General features: G+C 39.6%; 2 protein-coding genes across 2 annotated transcripts; one reads left to right on the top strand and one right to left on the bottom strand.

Annotated features, from left to right (window-relative positions):
* The first annotated feature begins 1060 nt into the window (after nt 1-1060).
* Nucleotides 1061-24314, top strand: virma (vir like m6A methyltransferase associated). The gene is made up of 27 exons (XM_072461353.1): nt 1061-1160; nt 1969-2081; nt 6268-6354; nt 7779-7827; nt 7904-8063; nt 8155-8274; nt 8369-8593; nt 9245-9978; nt 10090-10233; nt 10301-10527; nt 10937-11464; nt 12493-12647; nt 12718-12800; nt 13398-13491; nt 15416-15804; nt 16751-16906; nt 17508-17743; nt 18262-18508; nt 19090-19307; nt 19675-19807; nt 19902-20042; nt 20116-20270; nt 20683-20779; nt 20861-21027; nt 21960-22306; nt 22669-22815; nt 23890-24314. The coding sequence occupies exons 1-27, from the start codon at nt 1098-1100 to the stop codon at nt 24063-24065; spliced, it is 5391 nt and encodes a 1796-aa protein (XP_072317454.1). The 5' UTR covers nt 1061-1097; the 3' UTR covers nt 24066-24314.
* Nucleotides 6608-7282, bottom strand: LOC140373770 (parvalbumin beta-like). The gene has a single exon (XM_072460421.1). It carries the CDS (start codon nt 7206-7208, stop codon nt 6879-6881), a length of 330 nt encoding a protein of 109 aa, XP_072316522.1. The 5' UTR covers nt 7209-7282; the 3' UTR covers nt 6608-6878.
* Nucleotides 24315-25297: the final 983 nt, after the last annotated feature.

Below are 25297 nucleotides of genomic sequence, written 5' to 3'. Positions count from 1 at the left end.
TCTGGACTCAGTTTGAAAAATAGACGTTTCGACTCTCATCCAAGAGTCATTGTCAATAAAAAGTTTTATAAATAATTTTTTTTTTTATTGACAATGACTCTTGGATGAGAGTCGAAACGTCTATTTTTCAAACTGAGTCCAGATGACTACAACTGAAGCTTTTTCTACTACTAAATAGTAATATCATCAACGTTACACATTACAGCGTCATACACCACGAGCACACGTCCTATTGGACAAATTCAAATGGAAGCTTTTACTGCTCCACTACAAGTCAAATTTAGAAACATTGACCCTCCATTATGAAATAGTTAAAAAAAAGGCTACAAGTTATTATTAAAGGCCTATGGTATTATCTTATAAGATAACTTAAACAAACATTATTGATCTATAAAGGAAATGATTAAGACACAACAGTAGCCTGCACGTTACATTACAATACAACAACAAGCAAAAAGCAAAAAAAGTAATTAAAAAAGAGAAACACGGTACATTAAAAACATTTTGAATAATAATAATAAATAACGAAAATACTAATTAGTATGATAATAATAATAAGTAAAAATAGCACAATATTTGTGTCAAATACTTAGGGACAGTTATACAGATTTGCAGCATATGTACATAGTGAATATAAAATACATCTAGGCATAACGCCCAACCAAATTCCATATAGTCCAGTGCTTTATTTATATGGCAAATTTTCACATTTTATAAACTGAATAATTTCCAAAGTGCTTCACAGAAAACCATTAAAAACAAACAAATACAATTGTTCCAACAGTGTTTATGAAAACAACAATAAAACCATTAAAAAACCGAAAACAATAAATAGTAGCTGAAACAGTAAATAAAAACCGTAAACCATAATACATGTCGATAAATAAAAAAATAAACAAACAAAAAAATAAAAAAATAAATACAATTCTTATTACGGTATTACATTCAGCCAAAACTAAAAGTCAATGAATTGATGCAAAAAAATAAATCCGAAAGAAATAGGCAAAAAGCTAAAACAAATTATAATAATAACCAAAGCGGAAGTCATACTCTTAGATCCCGGAAGTAAAACCGTTGTCCGCGGAGAGTAGAAAACGATGGCGGGGGAGACTTCTGTGGAGCTGTTATTTTTAGATACATTTAAGCATCAGAGTGCTGAGGTAAACTATTTTATTCTCCAGCGTACACGATCGGTTTTGAGCCGCTACAAGATTACATTGCATTGTTTGTGTCTATTATATTAACAGTTGTTTTACCACGACGCTAAATTGCTAACAGTGGCTAACGGGTTTACTTTACTCGTAACGTTATCTATTTTACTTAATTGAGCTTCACATAGTTTAAAACTTCTGTAAACTGTATTGTTTACGAGCTTACACACACAGTCGCCTCTTATCCCTCTTATCGCTCAACATTCATACATTATTTTGTCGTGATTTGTTTTCATTTTCTGGCGGTCTCTGTTTTTGTGAAATGTATTAATGACATTTACAGTAGCCCACATTTATCTTCTCTATGCAAAATCAACATAACTAAGAAACGACAGAAATGACTAACCACTGACAGATCATAAAATAACGATGTACAATTTATTAAAAAAATACATTACGGCCCTCATTATTTATTAACCCCATTGGTTCACTTCGTTTTTGTAAGCAGTGTTCATAAATTATAATTTCTAGTCTCAAGCGTGTACAATACATTTAAAACTTTTATTGGCCCACAACGAAATTAATCTAGCACTAGGATAACATACACGTTACGTTTACACGCAGCGTATTCGTTCATCCTTGTCCGCTTGTAATAATTATGTTATGGACATAAAGCTCCTTTAAAATTAGATACAGAAAGTTGGCTTTCATTCATACAGCTTTTACAAAATTAATTAGATTAAAGATTAGGTGGGATGTTGTTTAATTTTCTGAATTGAATGCATTCATCAATAACTTTGTTTTTGGTCTGTTGTAGATAACCAATGTAGATGTGGTGCGTTTTCCCTGTGGAGTCCTAATAACAGAGGTGCGGGTCATTCCTCCAGGATTAAAAGCCCACAGCAGTTTACCTGATAACAGAGCATTTGGGTAAGAGCTATAATTACAAGCATACTTTGGCATTTGTTTATAATGTAATGCTATATTGAATGTTGTTGAATGTATCAAGCTGGACATTTTTATATTGTGACAACAGTAGTTTCCAGTGCTTTATCCTGCAGATTGAGACACATACACATTGGTTTACTCATTATATGGACCAGCCATGTTTCAAGTTCAGCTCAGAACCACCAGAATTCCAGGCTCACTAAGCTGCAATGAATTGTGATTGGTGCAGGTGTTGGACTTGATGTTGTGACCATTCAGTGCAGAGAGAGGACGCGCTCAGGTTCAAACTGGCAACCCAAGTGACACGTGTGTGGGGCTCATTCTGCTATTTGATAATTGTCTTTGGATAATTGTCTTGAGACTCAAAACACCAAATTATGACCTCAACATGTTGCTGTGTCAAATGTATTTGTAATTAACAATAAAATAACAATTACAATTGTTATCAGTAAAAGCTCTATTTGATTTGAACATGTTTTCTGAGGGCACAGCTGGAAACAATGACATTTGAAATTAGGGTTGTCAAAAATATGTTTGCTGAATGTTATACAGCTGTCCTGTCAAATAAAGCCTTCAGGCCAGACAAACAAAAGGTTGGGTGTGAAATGTATGTTTTACGTTTAGAATTAAGGTAATTGCAAATGTATCAAGGCAAGGCAAGTTTATTTGTAGAGCACATTTCATACACAAGGCAATTCAAAGTGCTTCACACAGCAGGAAAAATGCATTCAAATCACAAAGAAATTACAGAAACAGAAATACAATAAAATTAACTAAATTAAAAATGATCAAGCCAACTGATTGTCTAAACTAATAAAATCACAAACAAAAGAGAAGAGTGCAAAGAAAAAATCCTTTCAGTCATATGCGCAGCTAAACAAAACTGTTTTTAGCTTAGATTTGAACATTGTCAGAGTAGAAGCCTGTCTCACATCTTCAGGAAGACTGTTCCAGATTTTAGCTGCATAAAACTGAAACGCAGATTCTCCATGTTTTGTCCTGACTCTGGGCACCAGCAGGAGGCCGGTCCCTGAGGTCCTCAGAGTCCGAGATGGTTCATATGGCACTAACATATCCAAGATGTACTTTGGTGCTAGGCCATGGAGAGACTTGTACACAAGCAGAGCTGCTTTAAAGTCTATTCTCTGAGCCATAGGAGCCAGTGCAGAGACCTGAGAACAGGACTAATGTGATGATACTTCCTGGTTCTAGTCAGGACCCGAGCAGCAGCGTTCTGGATGTACTGCAGCTGTTTTACAGCTCGTTTGGAGAGGCCAGTGAGCAGGCCGTTACAGTAGTCTAATCTACTGGAGACAAACGCATGGATAAGTCTCTCTAAATCTGCTTTTGACACTATATTTTTGATTTTGGCAATGTTTTTTAGATGGTAAAAAGCTGCTGATGTTATTGATTTGACGTGGCTATTAAAGTTCAAGTCTGAGTCCATTATTACCCCCAGATTTCTAATTTGGTTTGTAGGTTTTAGAGCGAGACTCTGGAGGTGGCCGCTAACACTTTCTCTTTGTTTCTGTGGGCCAAAAACGATTATTTCAGTCTTGTCTGAGTTCAGCTGGAGAAAGTTGTTTTGCATCCACACACTGATCTGTTGGATGCAGTGACAGAGTGAATCTACTGGTCCATAGTCACCTGCCGACAGTGAAACATAGATCTGAGTGTCGTCTGCATAATTGTGATAGGACACATTTTCACTGCGTATGAACTGACCTAACGGCAGCATGTAGAGGTTGAACAGAAGGGGACCCAGGACTGACCCTTGGGGCACTCCACAGGTCAGGGTCATGTGGTCTGAGACACAGCTACCAATTTCAACAAAGTACTTCCTGTCTTCCAGATAGGACCTTAACCAGTTTAGGGCAGTGCCAGTGATGCCCACCCAGTCCTCTAGTCTCTGTAAGAGGATCCCATGATCGACAGTGTCAAAAGCAGCACTCAGATCTAACAGAATTAAGACTGAGGCTTTGCCCGTGTCAGTGTTCAAGCGGATGTCATTTGTCACCTTGACAAGAGCAGTCTCAGTGCTGTGATGAGGTCTAAAACCTGACTGAAAAACATCAAATGAGTTGTTTATTAAGAGGAAATCTGTGAGCTGTTGGTAAACAACCTTTTCAAGGACTTTGCCCCAAAATGGCAGATTAGAGATGGGCCGGTAATTACTCAGTACTGCGGCATCAAGACTGCTCTTCTTTAGGAGAGGCTTTATGACCGCAGTTTTCAAAGACATTGGGAATGTTCCAGATTGAAGCGACATGTTAACTATGTGAGTGAGTGGTGCTAACAAACTGTTCAGCACAGACTTTAGAAATCTGGTGGGTAACACATCGAGGCAGCATGTAGATGAACTCAGACTGGTGATGATCTCATGGACAGTTTTGTCAGTTACTGGTGCAAAGTGAGTTAGCTCTAAGTGTCTTGGTGGTTCTAGGGTAATTTTTTGCATTGTGGGATTTATAGCATTTTTAATGCCCTGAACTTTGTCATTAAAGAATAATGCAAACTCATTACACTTGGATGTGGAAATGAGTTCTAACGGCAGCTGAGCTGGAGGGTTTGTTAATCTGTTTACTGTGGCAAACAGGACACGCGAGTTGTTACTGCAGCTTCCAATCATTTCAGAAAAATATCTTTCCCTAGTTCTACATAAGATTAGGTTGTACATGTTCAGCTTCTCTTTGTAAATCTCTTTTTGAACCTGGAGCTTTGACTTGCGCCATTTCCGTTCGGCCCTGCGGCACTCCCTTTTCTGTGCCCTGACCGAATCATCATTTCTCCACGGCGCCTTCTGCTTATTTTTAACCATTTTAGCCTTTATAGGGGCGATGGTGTCCAGAACATTCAAAACACTAGATGTAACAGAGTTCAACAAATCATTTACATTAGAACATGAGACATTTTCAAAGTTTATCATTTCCATAAACAGTGCACCTGTGCCATCACTTATGTGTCTCCTCTGAACAACTGCAGGACCAACCGGTGGTTTGGGAGAAATAGACAGGTCAAAGAAGACACAGAAATGATCATGTGATCATCAATCACATTAACATTTGAAATATTTACCCCCTTTGTAATTATGAGATCTAGAGTGTGTCCTTTGCTGTGGGTGGGGCCTCTCACATGCTGAGTAAGACTGAAGGTTTCAAGGACAGCATCAAGCTCTTTAGCGTTTCTGTCACAAATATTATCAACATGCACGTTGAAATCACCTGTAATGACCAAACCATCAAAGTCTGTGCATTCGACTGAAAGCATCTCAGTAAAATCATCAATAAAACTTTGGCAGTGAAGAGAATGGATGGAGACCGTTTTAGCTCCATTTTAAAGGATACATACTCAAATGATGAAAACACCCCAAAAGACAACCTGCGGGTTATTATTTCATCTCTAAAGACAGCACAGACTCCACCCCCTTTTTTGTTTTCTCGTGTTTCAGATTCAAACTTAAAGTTGGGTGGAGCAGATTCTATCAGAACTACATTTCCTGTGTTTTTGTCAAGCCATGTTTCAGTTAAAAACATAAAATCAAGATTATAAGAAGAAATAAAATTATTAATTAATTGAGATTTGTTTGTATCAAAAACGGTGTGCTTAACAACAAGCTAAATAGGACAAAAATGTGACCTTTCCAGAATAGTTGTGGAATTGTCTTTTTGATCCAGCAGAACATAGTACAAGACCATGTGTATTTGTATATGTATGTTGTGTAGTTTTTTTTTTTGTATCAAAAGCAGTATAGCATATAGAGCATTGAGTTTTCTCCTTAGTATTGAAATTGGGTTTGAAATAACAAATTCTACATTCTACCCTTCCTATGAATGTTTTACTATGTATATGTTACTCTTCAGAAGGATGTGCCTGATGAAACTAGTAAATAATTCTGTGAAAATTGGGTTTGTTCTAACAAAAACATATCTGTATTTTGTTTATGAACCTCTTCCAAAGAACATCACTGTTTAAAATACACAAAACATAACACACAAACCCCCTTATCAATAATGATGTGCATGCTAATTGGCAAGTTTTGTACCTCCAGAATTTCTGAATGTTTAAGTTCCATAAACTAAGACCAACAAATGTGAGACTATGCCTTGCAAATGTTTATCATATATATAAAAATGTTTGTTATGTCATAACATCTTCTCTGTCTTTCCAGTGAGACCTCTCCTCATGCATTTCAGTTGGAAATTTTCTTCAACAATGTCACCAAGCCAAACTGCTCCACCTTCAATAGACTGGGCAGGTTAGTTTTTTTTTTTTTTTTCATTCCTGCACTAATCCTGAATTTTGTATCTGTGGCAACATTCAGATGATGCTCAAGTCGGTTTCACTTGTAGAACCGGTCATGGGAGAACTTGAGCCCTTTTGTCCGGGACCTGTGTGTTTATTGTGTTTGCATCAACCTATATACAGGTTCTTTGTTCCCACCTAGCCAACTGGTCTCTCCAGAAACCCAGCTCCACCCACACACTAGTTGAAAATGACACTCAAAGAGATTCTTTTTATGTTTTACACCAAACGAGTATTTATTCCTGGTTTTTCACTCATCCTCAAAAGTGCACTTGGTGTTGTACAATTTGCACAAATCTTTTTCAGAACATTTACACAATAATATTTACATTTACAGTAAATATATGTTTGAATGTAGAGAATCAGTCCGCAGGCAACTCATAAATAAGATATGAAAAATGCTTTCAGCAGATGATACTGAATCTTGCAAGGCGTTCGCAGTTCCATGAAAAGAAGCAGTTCTTGGTCAATGGAAATTTATGCCTTCACAAGGGCGGCAAACTCATCAACTCCGATCATGCCATCACCATCGCTGTCACCAGCAGCCAGGAAAACCTTGGTCTCCTTGTCAGAGAGTGCTCTGGCGCCAGCAGAGAAGTTCTGCAGGAACAGCTTCAATTCCTCCTCCTCAATGAAGCCACTGTTGTCCTGGTCAATGATGGCGAAGGCCTTCTTGACTTCATCACAGGATTTGCCTGCCAGGCCGCATGCCTTGAAGAACTTCTTGTAGTCGAAGGATTCAGCAGCTGCGCAGCCATCAATGGCAGCCTTGATTTCAGCATCCTTGAGTACACCAGCGAAGGCCATTTTTTTATCTTCTATGCTGCGTTGAGGCGGGTGAAAACCAAGAGGGACTCGAGTGAATGCCAGGACCCTCTTCACCCTCTAGCTTATATATCCTTGAGCAACACCATTTACAGAGCTTTGAGTCTCAGTATCAGATACCGAGATGCATGGGTTTCGAAAAAATGTGTCTAGTAGTCTCTGCCTATTTTTAGGGAAACAAAATGAGGATGTTGCCATGTGTGCTGAGGCCCATAGCTAGACATGTGGAAACCTGAGCAGACCCGCTGCTTACTCACTTTACTGGCTCCTGCCACACATGTAAAAGATATGAGGTTTGAATGAAATATAGAAATGAAACATGGGAACATAGGAGTCAATTTATTTTTCAACCGTGAAAGGGGATGTGAATAGTCACACCGGCATGTAAACGCTGTGACTGTTTCTGAAAAAGAAATGGACTTATTATAAAATATGTCTCATGGTTTTGGACAAAAAATATTGTTTTGAATATTAAAACTTTTAAAACAATTATTTGTTTTGAATTATTTAATATGGCCGTGTTTGTTTTAAGGATGTTCTTTCTCTCCTCAGTCTTGAATATGATGAGAACAAGTCTATTATTTTCCGACCAAGTGGAAAGGCAAGTCAAATAATTCAGGCAAGACTAAAGCATTGTTTAATGTGATTGACTAGATAGTTTTCTGTTGAATGTGCAGGTAAACACGGATGGCCTGGTTCTGCGTGGCTGGTACACAAATCTGACGGTGGCTGTGTATGGAACCTCAGAGCGTTCTCATGGACACGATCAGGGCTCCCCCCCCCCACCACCTCCCCCTCCCCCACAACTGCAGAGTGGGCTCAAAAGAGTAAAGCAAGGTGTGCATCGTCTGAATGAAACCCCCACACCCAAAATGTGAAACATGAACCCCCCCCATGAGCCTAATTTCATTGTATACTTTGTTTTAAGAATGGGAAAAAGATGAGCATTACAATGGGAGTCCCCCCAGACTAGGTCCCCGGGGGCCACGCACACCGCCTGGCCCTCCTCCACCTGATGACGACGATGAGGAGCAACTTCCAATGACGAGTAAAAAAAATATATATATATATATATAATGTAAAAATAATGATTTCATTTATGTCTACAACTGTGCTAACTTTGTGTGTTATGCTGATCGCAGTGGGCATTGTGAAAACAGAACCATGTGAGGGTCGCAATGATTATCTGGAGGCTGTCTCGCCTGAGCGGTCACTGCCGGCAGATGAGCCGTATTCTGATGCTGAGGTGGAGGAAGAGGGCGAAGAGGATGAGGAAGACGAGGACCCGGATGATGCACGCAGTGAGGGCAGTGCTCTGGAGGACGAAGAGGAGGAGGATGAGGGTGAGGACCTGGACTTAGAGGAAGGTATGGGAGGTTTATGTGGAACAGGAAAGCCTGACTTTCCTAATGGATTCCTTCCACAATCCAAGTAATTGCGCTGTGGGCTGTGCAGGCATGTTTATCCTTGGAACCAACTGGAGAAGGATCCATTTGAAAACATGCTCCAGCATGATTTTTATTTTTTGTTAGTTTTTTTTAGTTGCTAAATGGTTAAAATCCAGCTAGTGAGAATGCTTTTCCAACTTCCTAACAGCTTGACCTACATTTTGGTTATAGCCTGCATGATAAATTAAATGCGCATGTCTAGAGTTCCTTTTTTTAGTGAGGAGTCTTTTGTAAAATCTCTGTTGTGCAATACATTTGATCAATCAACCAATCAACCATTATTTATAGAGCCCTTTACAACACTCAAAGTGACCAAAGTGCTTCACAATAAAATCAAGGCAATACAAAACATGAAACTAAATAAAAACAAACTACAAAATAACAAATGAACAAAATAAAGTGTCATTATATTACAGTGTTAAAAGCCAGTCTGAATAAATAAGTTTTTAGCCTGGATTTAAAAAGGTTAAAATCTGTGATGGTGTGCATCTCGGGGGGGAAGTTTTAGTTGTGGTTTTCTCAATCTGTTTGGTTTTGAACTTTTTTCTGCTCGTCTTTTGTCTGCCCCAGATAATGACGGGTATGAGCAGATTTCCAGTGATGAAGATGACCTTGACAATGGCAGCTTCAAGCTGCCAACATTTGACATGGACTATACTGCGGAGGACCTGGCTTCTGTTCCACCTGTTCAGTATGATCCGTATGAAAGAGAGCTCAGGCCTATGCAGTATTTCAGTCCTCCGTATAAAACCCGTTTTGAGACACAGCTGGAAAAGGCCAGTGTGGATGAGCCCATGGATCCTGGTGGTACAGAGGAGAGTATTGGAGGAGAGGCAGAGGCTGTGGGTCTACTACGAGAGCTGAAAGCATCTATTGGAGCTGACAGAGACACCCGCTGGGTCACTGCACTGGAGGAGGCCCCAGGATTGCTGTCTAAAGGATTGGCTTCTTTAATTAAACAGTGTGAGGGGGAGGACAAGGTGGAAGAGCAAATTGCCATATTTGTCCAATGGGCTCTCCAGGCTCTAAATATGGACATTGCTCTGACACAACCCATAGCTCTGAACCTTCGACAGCTGAAAGCAGGTGCCAAGCTGGCGTCAAATCTGGCAGAATGCCCACAAGGCCTGTCCACACTGCTTAGAGCTGGGGTCTTGAATGTGCTGTTGCAGCTGCTTCACACAGACCATGTCTCCTCAACACTGAAACTCTGCCTCCTGAAGGCGCTGGATGCTCTGATCAGCGCTCCTGCTGGTGTGGAGGGCTTCCTGCACTCTGAGAACGAAGAGAAGAGTGGATACCAGGTGAGAAACATGACTGTTGAAAACACATTTTTAATACATTTATAGTATGCATGTTGTTGTTGTTGTAATATATATATTTTTTCCAATTACATTTCATTGTTGTTTTAACAGCGCTTGGTTCATTTATTCTTGCGTGAAGAAACTGTAAGAGTCATAACAGCTGGAAACGCCATACTTCAGAAAAGTCATGTCTATGAAGTGCTGTCAGATTTACAGCGATCTGCAGACTCCCTCAGTGAGCGTGAGCCTGTTCAGGTATGAACTGTCATGTATTGGATTAATACTAGATTGAATCAATAATGTGTTTAATGGTTCCCCGAAGGAGGACGTGGAGGGCGCTGAGAGCCCCATGGAAGAAGACCCGCCGCTCAGCTGTTCTGTAGTCAGTGAGACGGAGCTGGATCGACTTGGTGGTCTTTTGGAGGAGTTGCATCATTTGCTGGAGACTGCTCCTCATTGCATGGTTCAACCTCCTGGAAAAGCCTTCCCCACTACAGCCAGAATAACCGGGCCACAGGAAAGAGATGACCCATACCCAACATTGTACAGGTACTGGTAAACAAATGGGAAATGTTGCAATTTTTAGGGCTGAACCATTATGGAAACGTATCTAATTGTGATACTTCCTTAAGTACTGCAATTAAATTTGTTACTTTTGCTTTAAATTTGTTACTTTTGCTTTAAATTCAATTCTTTCATGGTGCTTATTTCAAGCATTTCAAAGAGCAAGACTCTTTATAAACTGAAATATGAAAAGCTAAACTCATATTATGAACCACATGTTGACCTTCTGTGTTGGCATGTTTTATTCATAATAAGACCCCATCTTTTGTGCTTTATAAATAATTATAGCCTTTGCCAATTGTGACTATTTTGTTTGACATCTCAAGTTACAGCAATTATTGACTTGATCAATGGGCTTTTGATAGTATTTGTCATGTTGTCCCTCCACTTGCAGGTACATGCACGCGTGTCACTTCCTGGAGAGCGTTACCGTGGTGCTGTCAGCCGCCGCCACAGCTGGACACTTGGGCATCATACAGGGCATCAAAGAACTTCTGCGATTCCTGTCCCTCACACAGTCGGGCCTGTTATTTCTTCTTGCTCAGCCCTCAACTTCAAACCTTTTGCTACGACTTCTAGCTTCTGTAACTGAGGCAGAGACCGAGGAAATGCCATTTAGCGGAGGAGAAAGTGCCCTCACCGGACCAGGATTTGGCGAAGAGGGCTTTGGAGTGTGGTTGATGCAGGCGCTACATGCTCTTCAGAGTGTTTCCGAGCTCATGAGTCACGTGAATATTGGCGGAGAGGGAGGAGTGGGACTCGAAGAAGGGGACAATGCAGAGATACTCGGCCTGCTAAACGGCCTCTACGTGATGACGTTCACGCAGACTGGACGCAGTGCTGTGGCTCACGTGTTCAGCTTGGACAGTAACATTTCCTGTCTGGTCACTCTGCTCCAACACTACAGCAAGGAAGGCCAAGGGTAAGTCATACTCCTCCTGAATCCTCCAGGTTTGCAGCTGATAGAAGTGGGAAATATGTTGAATTATAGTGAATATATTATGCAAATGAGATGATTTGCTATATCTTATGAATAATAATAATCACAATCATCATAATCACTGTCATAATTATGGGGGTAAAAAACTACCATATCTAAAAGCATCTTAAGTCCTGATTAAAAATACACCTAAAACCTTTTGGTACATGTCCATTCACTTTTTGAGCAATTCATCAACCTCAACCAAGATGGATAGCACAGAGATTATTATTATTGGAAGATTTAAAACCACCCACCTAATAGTTATTTATTTATTTTGCGCTGCATGCTGTTGGCAAAAAGACAGTCATTGGTACAGAAATGGATACAATCGGTACAGTTTTGAGTCCAAAATTGACTTAAAACATAAAATGAAAGGTGGTATGGACGATTTTTTTCAGCAAATTCTTTATCATATTTCCTCGTGGATAAATCATTTGTCCTGCCACGTATCAATCATAAAACGCACCTACCGCTCACCTGCAGCCGCGTCAGGCTTGTCCCCACGTTTCCGCGTGCCTAAGCGCATGGATCTATCATAATATAGTTCCCTCAGTGTACGGGGCAAAATGAAGACGGAGAAAGACAGTTTGAGCTGACGCAGAAGTGGACAGAAATGTACGGGAGACGAGAGATGCGATGCGCTCCGTTGCTCTAATAAACAAACGTACGTGTGTGTTGTATCAGTCCACACGGGGGAGTGCGCATGCGCACTTCCGCCTGCGTTCTCAAATTGCCGAAAAATCGTCCATTGCGCCTTTAAGCCCTGATGCGCAACATGAGCGTGGGTAATGATTGTGTTTTCGTATTTTGAATATCAACTTGCAAGACAGATGACGCTACAAAAGCAATGAGCATATTTACCTTCATCATATGTCCTATTAGAAGAAAAACACAAGGCTTATTTTAACCCACCCCAGTGCCAGAAAAGACATTTACTAAACCAAACTAACCTGTTTGTTTTGTTGCAGAGACACCAAAGCTCGCAAAGCAGTCACCTACAACTATGCGTGCATGCTGGTGTTACTGGTGGTGCAGAGCTCCAATGAGCTCCGGATGATGGAACACTTCGGTGCTCCTTTGTTGACCATTGCAAAGGCTGATGAGACGAATGCCAAGTTACAAGGTACGTTTCAAAAGCTCAGCATTGTGTTTCTGTACATTTAATTTCTATTGTTCAAAATTTTTCTTTGTAGAACTTAGTAAATGGCTGGAGCCTCTGGAGAAGCTACGATTTGAGATGGGCAGTATACCCACACTCATAGAATACATTAAACAGGTAACTTTTGGCTGTTAATACATTTGTTGAGTAATTGTGTTTATTCTTTTTACATGAAATATAAAGAAACATCCTGTATCTTTTCAATAGACTGTTTTTCCTCAAACCTTTCACACAAACTAAGAAAATATTTGGCCTTACGAGTACCACCAGCTCTAAAATGGGTGAAAAATTGGACTATTCTAGGTCTAAACTGGGTTCAAAAGGACTATACTATGATTTTAACTTGTTCTAAAAAGCCCTTGCCCAAAGAGGACGAAAACATGATCAAAATGAACTCAATATTGAACAAACACTTGACTTGGAGAAGAATCCACGTACCACCAGAAGAAACTTGCGTACCACAGTTGAGAAACACTATTGGCTTTATGTCTTTTCTTTTTTCACCTTTTACTTCAATTTTCAAAATAGAATCCGTCTCTTTTTTATAGTGACTTTACACGTAACAATCCATCCCAGCTTTACTTGAGCTCCATGTTCTCTAGTAACATCATCTATCCACTGCATCTACGCACTCGATACATCTTTGCACTTCTGTTTGATCAGTATTTTATGCAAATTCAGTGTTTCATGTGTCAAAACGCCTTCTTTTCCAAGAACGTGGAAAATGTGTTGACAGCTGATGGGACTGGACTCGTCACTGCTCTGAGAATCCTTGGGCACCTCGCCTGTCCCTCACCTCCCACTGAAGGTAATTTATGTATTATTCATGTTGATAAATGCGCTTATTTTCAGATTTTATAACCTTTTGCAGGAGGTTGTACTGTGTTTTTACATTAAATCAAAATCCTCAAATTATGGCTCAATGACCCCACAAAAACTTTCATTTTATTTTTTTAATCATCTTCAAATTTTATGAGTAGAAAAGGTATATTTGTGTTGTACAAAGTCTGAAGTATCTGGAAGCAAACTATTCTTTGGATATACATTTATATTTTTTTTATTTTACATAATTTGGTAAACATTTGTATGGTGTTACCATATGATACAAAATGTGATCTAAAAATAAATTCATTTTCATTATTATTATTATTATTGTTTTCATAACAAACATAGTTCACTGCACATGAAGTTCATTCATATTTACTACTAATTTGGTGCTTATTGTAGTTTTTAATAAATCTTGTGAAATCTCTTTAAACAAACAAACAAACCTTTATCTTATTATATTTCTTTGAATAAATTAATGCAATTACTTGGGATACTAATTAAAGGTATTCTCTTAATGTTACATCAATAAATGTACGCATTTTTAATAAAAAAAATGATGTCTTAATTATAGCTGCATTACTTCAATATCATTCCAATATAATGGATTTACCAAGCTCTCTCAATATGTACTTTTACTTTGGAAAGAAAAGGGACAATAATTAAACCAGAGTTTCATGTTCGATATCTTTTTAATCTGAAATGGCATTAAAACCTTCATTAAAAATGGCCATAACCCCAGTTTAATCAGGGGTAACCTCTGAACATTAAAAATGAAAGATTTACTGATCATTGTATAATATAAAGCTTTATTTCTAAAAACAAATGCTCAAAAATCAAGGTTATGTAATATAGTCCGACACTGATGTCGTGGTGTGACATTACACCTATTTTTGGGCGTCACACTGTATTATGTTTTGCACTTAAAGCAAATTTTTTGACTTATTTAAAGAAGCTGCCAAATACTTTGTATATCGTTTGACAGCATGGTTTGCACATTTAAGAATTAAAATGTTTCATGAAAAATGTGTCCCATTTTAAAATTGGTTTAAAACCTATTTTAATCAAATTAAACACTAACATTTTTGATGACGTAAAATATCTTTAGGACCTTTCTGCAGCTTTCTCTCTGGTTATGGTTTATCATATCTGGTGTCAGATTTATACCCAATTAAAACTCTGAAAACCCCTGTCACTCAAAATAACAAAAAATAACAAAATGTTTTTTGTCCATAACTTACTAGAGATAATGCATAGACCTCAATATCTATCCCAATAGTAATAAAAACTGAAAAATGTACTTGATCTAAAATGTAAATTATTCAGACTCTAGTTAAATCTATACAGTCACACATTTTCATTTTGTTCAAAATTTTAAGTTTAAGCTTAAATAAATTACTGTATCTTTACAAGTTTCAACATAAGCATTTTAGTAGAACGAGTAGAAATTAATTTAATAATTATTGACATTACGGGTGGTGGAAATTACAAATTATGTCAATGACCCAAACGAGGAAATTGATCATATTTTTAAAGAGCCTTTAACATCATGCCACATAGAAATCTACAGACTAATAGGGCCGCAATGATTAATCAGCTACGGTAATCGTGACCATGTTAATTGTTATCTGGACTATACAAACTCTAAAACACATATGAAAAGACCTTATTATTACAAATACAGCGTCAGTATGAAATCAAAATGTAAAATAAATAAATGTATCCATTTTTCATCAATAATACACTTTATTAATATTTGACTAGTCTAAACAGAAAAAAAGTTAGCCTCAGCCCTACATACTAAAAATATTAATTTCACCTGACCACCCACTATTGGATTTTATAAGCTTCAGAAAAAACTATTTAAAGTATTACAATTTGTAATACAATTGTGCTTCCGTTTGTAGGTCAACAGAAAGACCTCAAATGGAGCCTTTCAGTGGTGCAGCTGTTTTCAGGAGAGGGTCTGGACACCTGTGTGCGCGTGCTACAGAAACTCTGTAGTGTTCTGCTTCAGCCCTGGCGTCTCCACGGACACATGGGCCCGACCCCCCAGCGCTGCATGATCGTCAGCATCTGCATCAGCACACTGCGACTCCTACGCACCATGTTGACCGAGTTGCTGCGAGGAGGGGCCTTTCAGTTCAGGGACACTCGGGTCGCCAGCGTTTTGGTGACCCTCCACATGATCGTGTGCTCCATTCCAGCATCTGGACGTCTGGACGGGGAGGAAATGAGAGTGCAGGCACTTATTGTGGACATCCTGCTCACTTTTACGCAAGGAGTTAATGAAGAGGTGTGTTCTGTTACACTAATGCTCCATTTTCACACGTAAACAGCTCAGTGTATTCTAAGTGTGGTTACTGTAGCTTCACTTATATTTCCAGTCAGGTCTGTAGTCTGGTAAATGGCCACCAGATGGCGCTCAAAAATTTGAATTCAAATTGACAAAAACGAAGAAAAAGTGCAACAAGTGCACGTTTTAAAAAATGAAATAGTCCGGAAATCTGATAAAACTGGCCAAAGTACGTCTCTCTGCATCTCCATGTTTGTTTAGATTTGTCCTTTTGACTTCCGCCCAAAATACAATGCTGCGCTGTGATTGGTCAGGCCCACAGCGGCCAGGCTCAAACCGAATGGGACGAACCTGTCCAGATGATTCTCAAGAGTTTGTGAAACAAATATCGTGAGAACTCATTTGGCGTGAGACAGTTTAGCTTCCATAAGCTGTGAGCCGACAAATCGCATACGGACCAAAAGACGGACAAAACAACAATTCACTCTGGTTTTTGTTGTTGTGAAAAGCGATTATAAACTCTTTTCTTGTGGTGAATAATTAGAATCGGTATCAGAAAGGGGTTTATTGCCATTGTCGGTGAACATAATTCACAATCTAGGAACTTGCCTTGGCAAAAGGTTCAACATACAGCAATAGCAATAGTAGCAAAATATATCAAAAAGTGCATACATCAAATTTTGAATTTACAAACTTGGTCTGAATATGTACACATTTAGGCCCTCTGAGCATTATGTCGGTGAGCAATACAATTGGACTGCTGCAAAGAGTTTAAAATGAGCTAGTTTGGTTTATCATGGTTTTTAAAATGGAAAAATCCGATACAGCGCTTTTCAAGAGGTAATCAATCTGTTTGATCTGGGGGTTGTGTGTGATTGGTTACCCTCCTCTATTGCACTACTGCAAACTGTTATTTGGCTAATGTTTTATCTATTTGTTGCTGTAGGTGACGCACACAGAAGAAACACTGGCTAGTAACACGTGGTCCTTGATGCTAAAAGAGGTGATCAGTTCACTCTTAAAAGCTCCTGAAGGACTTTTCTCAGGCCTTACGTTACTGTCTGAGCTGCTTCCTCTGCCACTCCCAATGCAGAGCACACAGGTATCTTTACTTTTATCTCACTTTGCTTATTACCATTGGATTGTTTTCAGCTAAAATGGCAACATATGACATCTTTACAATAATTGCTCCAATCAAATACAAATAATTTGTCCACTTCAGGATTGTCAAAAGTTCTTATTGATACCAAAACTTAATACTGGTTTGAACATGTATCAAACTGGTAAGATCACATGGCAACATACAGAGAGTACTATTGTTCGAGTTGAAATAAGAATCTTTGGTTATCATTGGTGTCTAGAAATTGATTATTGAGCCGCTATTCATTTGTATTGAAATTAAGTCCTTACAACACTAGTCCTTTTGTCCAGTCTTGTGTTGGATTCAAACATAAATGACAAAAATGCAAATAAATAAGTAGTCGTTTATATTAGTATTTGTTTATTTCGGTCAGACATTATTCCAGAAACAGTGACACCTTACATCCAGAGAAACCGAAAAAGTGCAGAACTTATGCCTGGTTTGCCTACCCTTTATACCTTTCTGTCATGATGTTGAACTGTCCAAACCTTTCCCCAGTTTTTCCTCTACCACTTAGCGTTTGTCAGTACATAAATCATCGTGTTTGTTTCTGGACTTTCAGGGCATTTCGGTCCAAGACGTGGCTGTCGCTCTAAACACCAGAAAGCTGTGGAGTATGCATCTGCGAGCCAAGTGGAAGGAGTTCTCCGAGGTGTTCACGTGTGTCAGTCCCACCACCTGCCCGCCGCTGCTCGCCATGTTGAGGAGAGTGTGCGTTCAGATGGCGGATCTCTCCTCCACAACGGCCACACTCATCATGAAAACTGTCATGGACCAGCTGATGGAGGAGCTGCAGCCGTGAGTTCAGTGCACGCAACTGCTCTGTTGTTGGCAGAAGGCAAAGACGTGTCACTATTCGTTCTGATTTATCAACAACAAAATAGTGTCGATAGTATAGGAGTCAAATTTAATCCAATGTTAAGATTTTGAACCGTTTCCAAGATTCTCTGACGTTATTTAACTTTGGAGTTTGATAGAGTAACAAACGTTAAAATCTTAATACTCATGTTGAAGTAGTTACCAGAAAAATAATTGCACATTTGGTGAACGTGCGCTCAATCTGTTTTAATATAACATCTTATTTACGTTTGATGTAAAGTGACATTAAAAATAATCAAAGAATTGAAAGCAAAAATGAGAAACACTGCAAGAAACACAAATGTTGAAATAGTTTTGGACATAAACCTCAAGGTGCATTATTCATATTGAAGTCAGTGCAAGTGCAATTTCTTCAATAAGTCACAGTGATGCACCACCTGCCTCTCAAACTTCAGTCTCAAAGCTAAATGGAGTTTTTGTCTGTGGGTTTGTTGCAGCGCTGAAGGGAAAGGCGTGTGCTGGGCTCAGGTGGCTCGTCTGCTCTCGTTGTTGGACGCGCTGGTGTCGCAGCGAGCCTGCAAGAGCGCTGCGTTACATCTACTGTCTGGAGCCTCGTCCGGAGATGAGCAACTGGCCGAGCTGTTTCCCCTGCTCCTGCCGCTGCTGTCGCCCCCTTCAGACCAGACCTCGCAACAACAGTGCAGCGACCTCGTCTGCACCATCATGCAGTCGCTGTGTGACCAGGTGAGCGTCGCTAACCCTAACCCGAGCGGAAACAAAGATCTCAGTGCAGCTCAACACGGGGAAGAACAAGAGTGATGGACGTTACCAGAGATTTTGTTTTCCGATCCAATATCAAGTAATACCGATACCAATCAGATTTTATTCCATTTCAACTTTGAGAACTTGACCATGACCTTTAGAGGCATCGCAAATTTGCTCCACATCAGCTTGAAGTGATTCAAAAAATTAACTATATGTGCAGAGAAATTGTTAAAAGTGCATGAGAATAGAGAAAATTCAATACTTTGAAATAAATGAAATGAACCGAGATCATAAGAAAAGAATACCTTGCCAACGCTCACCCCGAATCCTCCTCTTTATCTTTTGTGTATTTCATTTATGTTGATCCCAGGCAGAATAGTTCTTGCCTCTGTAACTAATGGGGATCTAGAATAAAGAATGTAGTATTATTTTTGTTGTTTTTATTCATTCATGGGTTACGGGTGCGTTTGAGGACTCTTGACTCCTGTTTATGTAACGTGATATCAAAGTGTATTGGATTGAAACCATATAAATGAACTATTCTCCCGCTTCTCCTTTAGGATATTGCACTGGTTGTGTCGGCTCCCGGTGAAGGCTGTGTGTCGGAGGTGGAGCAGTTGGCCAATGCTCTTCCGGGACGAGAGATGATTTCGTCTGTTTGTAACGCCTTGATGGAAGTCTTGGGAAATTCAGAAAGCACCGTTTCTCTTCTCCTCACCTGCATCCGAACTCTGGCTTTCCTCACAGAGCACGACTACGGTTTATACCACCTGAAGATGTAAGCGATGGGACTCAATACAAAACACTATAACCGAATTTATGACTGAGGGTTTTTAATAACATCAATACCCAGATGCTACTAATGAATACTAAAGGTTATATCAAAACAAGACCATAATATGAATCATCTTGAACTTTGACAGTACGGCAGTAAATAGTAAGACCACATCGCGAATTAAAGAATTTATTATTCTGTGTTAAGCTGTACAATTATAATATAAAAAGGGTGTTTAGCCCCCATTTTATTGAAGCAACCACCACCATTTCTTTCTCACATGCACAATGAATATGTCCACTACACTGCATGCATAATTTAGGAAAATGCACCTTAGTAATCAGATTTTCTGTTAATGTCCTTGTTACAGCGCTCTAAAGAAACACAACTCAAACCTGTGCTCACTGTTGAAGAGACTGGTTTTTCCTTTCAACAAAGATTCTGCAGATCTGCTCTCTTCTTTGCTGGACTTCCTCAGACAGATCCTCAACACGGAGACGATGGTATTTATCTGTCCATTTCTTACATATTGCGTCTCCATCGAATGTACACTTTGACCGACTATTTTTGACTGGCAACACACTGACTGTTTTTCAGTGTGTCGATGAGCCCCATTCCCGCAGTGAAGAGCCAGGGTTCGTCCCGCTGCGGCTGCTGACCGGGTCGGAAATGAAAGCCCTTCTGCAGTGGGAAGACTCTGAGTCACATCCACTGCCCACTTTAGAGAAAATCATCACGGTACAGGAACACGCTAAAGTACAATTCTCCAACCAGCGCTAATGTTTCTAACGTTAACCTTTCATTTTTACAGAAATTATGCAAAGAGGATGAGTCACTGGAAACGATGCTGGAGAATGTCATCGTTCTGAGACAGACTCTTGAATCGGCCTCAGACTCTGGTCCGGGTTTGGACTCAGAACCTGCTCTGCCGCTTCCTGAGCCTCTCCACATGCAGTTTAATCACAGGTGCGTTTGTCACACATTAAGCACAATCGCTGACAATCCTAATTTTGTCGACTGATTTTGTTTGTGTCGACGTTAACAGAAAAATTAAAACAATTTAAAAAAAAATAAAACAGAATGTACAATTAGAGACAAGATTTCCATTAAAAAAAAATAACTGTACCAGACCGTAAAGAAACTGAGCATGCTCGACGTTTACTGTATCAACTAAAATGACAAACTATTTACCAAATTACGTTGCTTTTTTGTTATAAATCTATGACTCAAACTAAATGAAAAGTTGTTATTATGGATTAGGTTAGGATCAGTCTCGGACAATGGAAAGTGTGTGCAATTTAAAATGGGGCGATTTCTTTATTGGCTGAAAACACAGAATTACCAACACATTTAAACATGATGCTTTTATTTCTTTTAGGTCTGTTTACATACTGTCTGAAGCTCTGGATGAACAGCTGAAGGTGCTCTGGTTTTCTCCATTCCAAAACGAGGACATTGAGCCCGATCTCGACATTGTTAGTCTGCTTTTAAACATTTAAACAGCCGCTGTACACATCCGGGCGGTGTTTTAAACGGGTTTTGTTCGATTGCGACAGGTGAAGGTGGATCTGATGGGTTTGGCTCAGGAGTGTTGTCCCGAGCTGGATCTGAAGACTGAACTGGAGCGCTCCTTTTTGTCCGAACCCTCTTCCCCGGGACACGCCAAACCTTCGAAAGGCTTCCGACTGGGCAAGCACAAGCACGAGACATTTATCACGTCAAGGTAAAACAAACCTCTTCAATCAATAGTTATAGGTTACTTGTACATGTTTTTACTATTGGTGGGGACAGCGGCTTTTATGGCAGCGCAGTTCTTGTTGCTACGTGGATTCGGCTATAGTTCTTTTGTTTGCTTAATTTAGCGCACTTTTTCGCTCCTCTTTTGGTGATTTCTTAGAACTGCTGTGTATTGGTATTGTTTTGTGTTTAAAAATCTGACCGTTATCTGATTTCTGGAGTTTATTTATCTGGAGAGGATTGAAATGTTCATCTGATTTATTGATTGTTCACACTTGCATATGTTGTGACAAGGAAAATTATGTTAAAAAGGACAAACTATTGTGGCAACAACAAAACTGAAAGCGATCCTTTTATTTGATTATATTTTATTTGAACTATAAACAAACACACAACAAGGTAAAGCAAGAGCTAAAAATAAAGAAGAAAGTTGTTTTAAATTGTCTTCTCAAATGGTTTCTTTTAAAATTAGTATTTTTGATTATCCGGTTTCTCTTGTCCATGTTTATACCTAATATACCTAATTATTGTTTTGTTTTAACATTCTAGTGATCAGATTGTTTCTGGTCATATAAATGTACTGAAGTCCTAAGACCTGGTTAATTTAGACCTTGTCCTATTATAGACCTGGCTTACATCTGATGTTATCTGGGAAGACTGGGCTTTTCTTTGGTTGTATTTGGTGTGACATGTTTGAGAGCCTCTGTGGTCGAGTCAATACTGTTGTTGAGTCCTTGTGCAAGATACTTCCTAAATTATGAATGTTGTGAAGTAGTGGCTGGGTGTCGGGGGCAGCTGTGGTTCAAAAGTAGCTTACTGCAAGTTAGGGAGTGAATAATGCAATGTAAAGCGTCGTTGAGTGTTCATAAAGCTCTGTATACTGTAAGACAGATGTTTTATGATTCTTTGTTTCCACAGCGGGAAAATGGACTACACCGAGCCGGCTAAAAGGGCCCACATCATGGCCCAATCTCGAGGTCGCGGAGGTCGAGGTGGATTCGGACAAAACCTCAACCGCCCTCACGACATTTTCCGCCAGCGCAAACAGAACACGTCACGCCCGCCCAGTATGCACGTGGATGACTTTGTGGCTGCGGAGTTCAAAGACATTACTCCAGTCGGGCTGCTTGCCGCAAAACGACCCCCAAAAAGCTCCCCCAAACCCCCCACACGAGGACTGTTCACGGGAAACAGAGGCAGAGCGACGTTCAACAGCCAAACGCGATTCTTTACTCCTCCACAACCAAAAGGAGTCCTGCTCTCTGGTATGTGCAAGATCATCTTTTCTACCTGGCAAAAACTGAATAAATAATAAATTACATTATATTTATATATAGTGGAACAAATAAAAGTTATTGTTTCCTAAACCCTAACCCAACTTTACTTGAAATCAGAATTTATGCATCTTGATTTGAGGAGTTTTTTTTATTTATTATATTCCATTCATTGCCCATCATTGTTTATCCATGAAGTAAAATGTTTTGTCTAATTTAGTTGACTTATTAATGGCCATTTTTGTACTCGACTAGGAATTAACTTCTCAGAAAAACTGTAAAGCATGCCCAAAAAGTGAATTTAAAAGCTAGGGCGGCATGTAGCTGACATGGTTCTCCTTGTGTCATCACAGGTAACTACGCTCGCAGAGAAGGCGGGCGCGGCTCCTCGTGGGGCGCACAGGTCCCGGGAGTCACACACAGAGGGACGTACAGTGAACCACGCGGAGGTCAGAGCAACTTCACCCGAGGACCGCTGCAGTCAAGACAACCTCCTGCTGGTGCGTGAACAACATTCAACCACAAACTTAACATCCGGTTTCCCAGGGCTGAGAAACAAAACAGTTAAAGTGATATTCTTATTACGTGACAGCAGAAGGAACGAAGTTTACTTACATAAACAAACCACAAAAGAATAACTAAGCATTAGTAGTATTATATTATACTAAAATGTAAACGGTAACACTGCCTGGTATATTCCACAGACTGGCATTAAACTTGTCCATCTCCAGGGGGACAAGCAGGTAATGCCACTAGGCCAAGTTACAGGTCAGACCTTTGAAGAGTGAAGTCCGCTCACTTTAAGAGTGCATGTTTTTCAGTTATGGATGGGAAATACTGACACTAATGTATATGTAGTTGTTTTTTTGCATTACCGTATGTACCTGTAAATATCTTCAGTGGTAGATTAAGCACAATAGTGCATAACTTGCACTTTAGCCCCTGGTTTGGAAGGTTACACTTGACATTTCTGTCTCTTTTTGAGGTCGTTTTTACTTTTAATCCTGGCCAATATACTTCATATTCTAGACAATTGCAATATTGTTATTTTTTATGCATCTCCCATCTATATTTTCTATATATTTTTTTCTTATTTACGCCAGTAATTTAATGAATCCAAGATGGATAAGTGTAATGCCATACTGTGGAATACAGTATTCCAGGCAAAGCAAAAACCCTTTCCAGTAAACCTGCACCAGTAAAGTTACATAGTGCACTTTTAATATATTTTTCCATTTGGCAATAAATCACTTTTGAAGCCATCTCTGAACACAATTCTGTTGAAGTTTGTGTAGCGTATATAACCCTAGTACAGCCCTCGTGCTATTTTCAGTCTGGATGACCCACGTGTCTGTAGTCGGCCTCTCTCCACAACATGAGAAAGTCTTGTTGTTTTTGTGTGTGTTTGTTAGCTTTGAGGGTATTATGAGGGTTAATCAGAAACTCTAAAAGGATTCTGGTCATACTTCTGCCGAGGCTCATTATGACCCTGATTTGACATGTACAATTTAACCAAAATGTCACTTGCGCTCTTCTGAATCAAAGCCTTAACATTGTTTTCACTGTCTTTGCAGGTGCATATCGCCTGGCTCCGCGGGACAGAGCTCCGCGGGGCAGAGGTGGCACCGGGTTGTCGTGGCTGAGCGGAGGCGGCGCGGGGGGCGGAGGAAGAGGGTCCCAGGGGAGCAAGTTCGGTGGAGGTGGGAGCGGAGGAGGGAGGGGCCGACACGTCCGCTCCTTCACCAGGTAAACGGACAAAGAACTGCAGCCTTCAATGACCACAAACTGCTTTACCACGGCGACAAAGCTGGGCGCAGTTTCCGAGGGTGGGATCAGTCATGCCCGGCTGAAATACAGACTATTTGCTGTTCATTTTGTTTAACATGAACTGTTCAGAGGATAGAGATTGTACTGAGCAAGTGACATTTTTATTATGGTGAATTTAGTGACTGTAACTGTTGTAAAAACGTTCTGAAAATATTTAATTAAAACAAAAGAGACCCTGTTTTTGGTAAATATTCTCGATAGGCTGCTCCTAAACAGTTTTAAATTTCCACTTCTATTATTCTGTGTGACTTTGTGAAGTATGAATCAAGATGAGATTGTTCTGGGATGGGATTTATTTTTGTTGAAATGCACAGCAAACACAGGATTTTCTCCCTTTATCAGACAAAAAAAAAACATAATATTCCGGCTTTTCCATTTTAATGACAAAATTGCAACTGATTTTTTTGACCCGTACGCTTAATTGGGAAGGAAGAAGTCAAAAGAGATTGTAATTTTCTTATACACAAGCAGCAGTCACTGGGTGTCACAGACAAACTTTATCCTTAGACCATCACAATTAAAACAGTTTGGCTATATTGCTATTGGAATCTATCTTATTATAATATAGGGTTTAAGCCAAACATGTGTTTATAATGGAAGTCAATAGAGATATACAGTGTTTCTATACACCAGGGGTGTTCAAACTTTTTTCACCGAGTACCACATTTTGAAACTTGTACGGAGCAGAGGGCCACAAACACCCGACAATGTCCAATTTGTCAAATGACAAAGTGAATCATTCAAAATTTAGCATTAGACATAGTTTCGATGAGCCTCCCCACTTTTTTATAAGAAGAATTCATGCTTTGTCACTACTTAACTAACCAGTGTCAGCTTGGGGAAAGAAATAAGACTATTCTTTTGTGTTAAATGGCAGTGATGGCAGCCCTTTGATTCTTTATTTTTGAAAAGAAAAAGCCGACTCAAAAACTGAGAATGATCAATATAAGGGTTAGGGTCAGGGTTGCTTCATAATTTAATTCAATAATTGACTTCATAATTTAAGCGTTCACCGGGAAAGAGGTCAGAGAGAGACACTGAACACAACGCTGAGGCCGGCAAAGTCTCAAGAACGGCTGCAACCTAAACCCTGCTGCCTGTGACATAAATCATACAAACATTTGACGCCTGTAGGATCAGGTTTGGCATCCGATG

This window comes from Eucyclogobius newberryi, unplaced genomic scaffold (assembly GCF_026437365.1).
Source record: "Eucyclogobius newberryi isolate DKJ021-1_F unplaced genomic scaffold, fEucNew1.0.hap1 SCAF_3, whole genome shotgun sequence".
In the NCBI taxonomy this organism is placed as follows: domain Eukaryota; kingdom Metazoa; phylum Chordata; class Actinopteri; order Gobiiformes; family Gobiidae; genus Eucyclogobius; species Eucyclogobius newberryi.
Note: the sequence above shows the minus strand (reverse complement) of the source record. Positions and strands in the feature narration are given on the sequence as shown.

Coding starts and splice junctions, on each gene's coding strand:
- LOC140373770 (XM_072460421.1), bottom strand. CDS start 7,208: ATGGCCTTCGCTGGTGTACTCAAGGATGCTGAAATCAAGGCTGCCATT.
- virma (XM_072461353.1), top strand. CDS start 1,098: ATGGCGGGGGAGACTTCTGTGGAGCTGTTATTTTTAGATACATTTAAG. Junction 13,492..15,415: donor TCCCTCACCTCCCACTGAAG/GTAATTTATGTA, acceptor TTCCGTTTGTAG/GTCAACAGAAAGACCTCAAA. Junction 17,744..18,261: donor CTGATGGAGGAGCTGCAGCC/GTGAGTTCAGTG, acceptor GGTTTGTTGCAG/CGCTGAAGGGAAAGGCGTGT.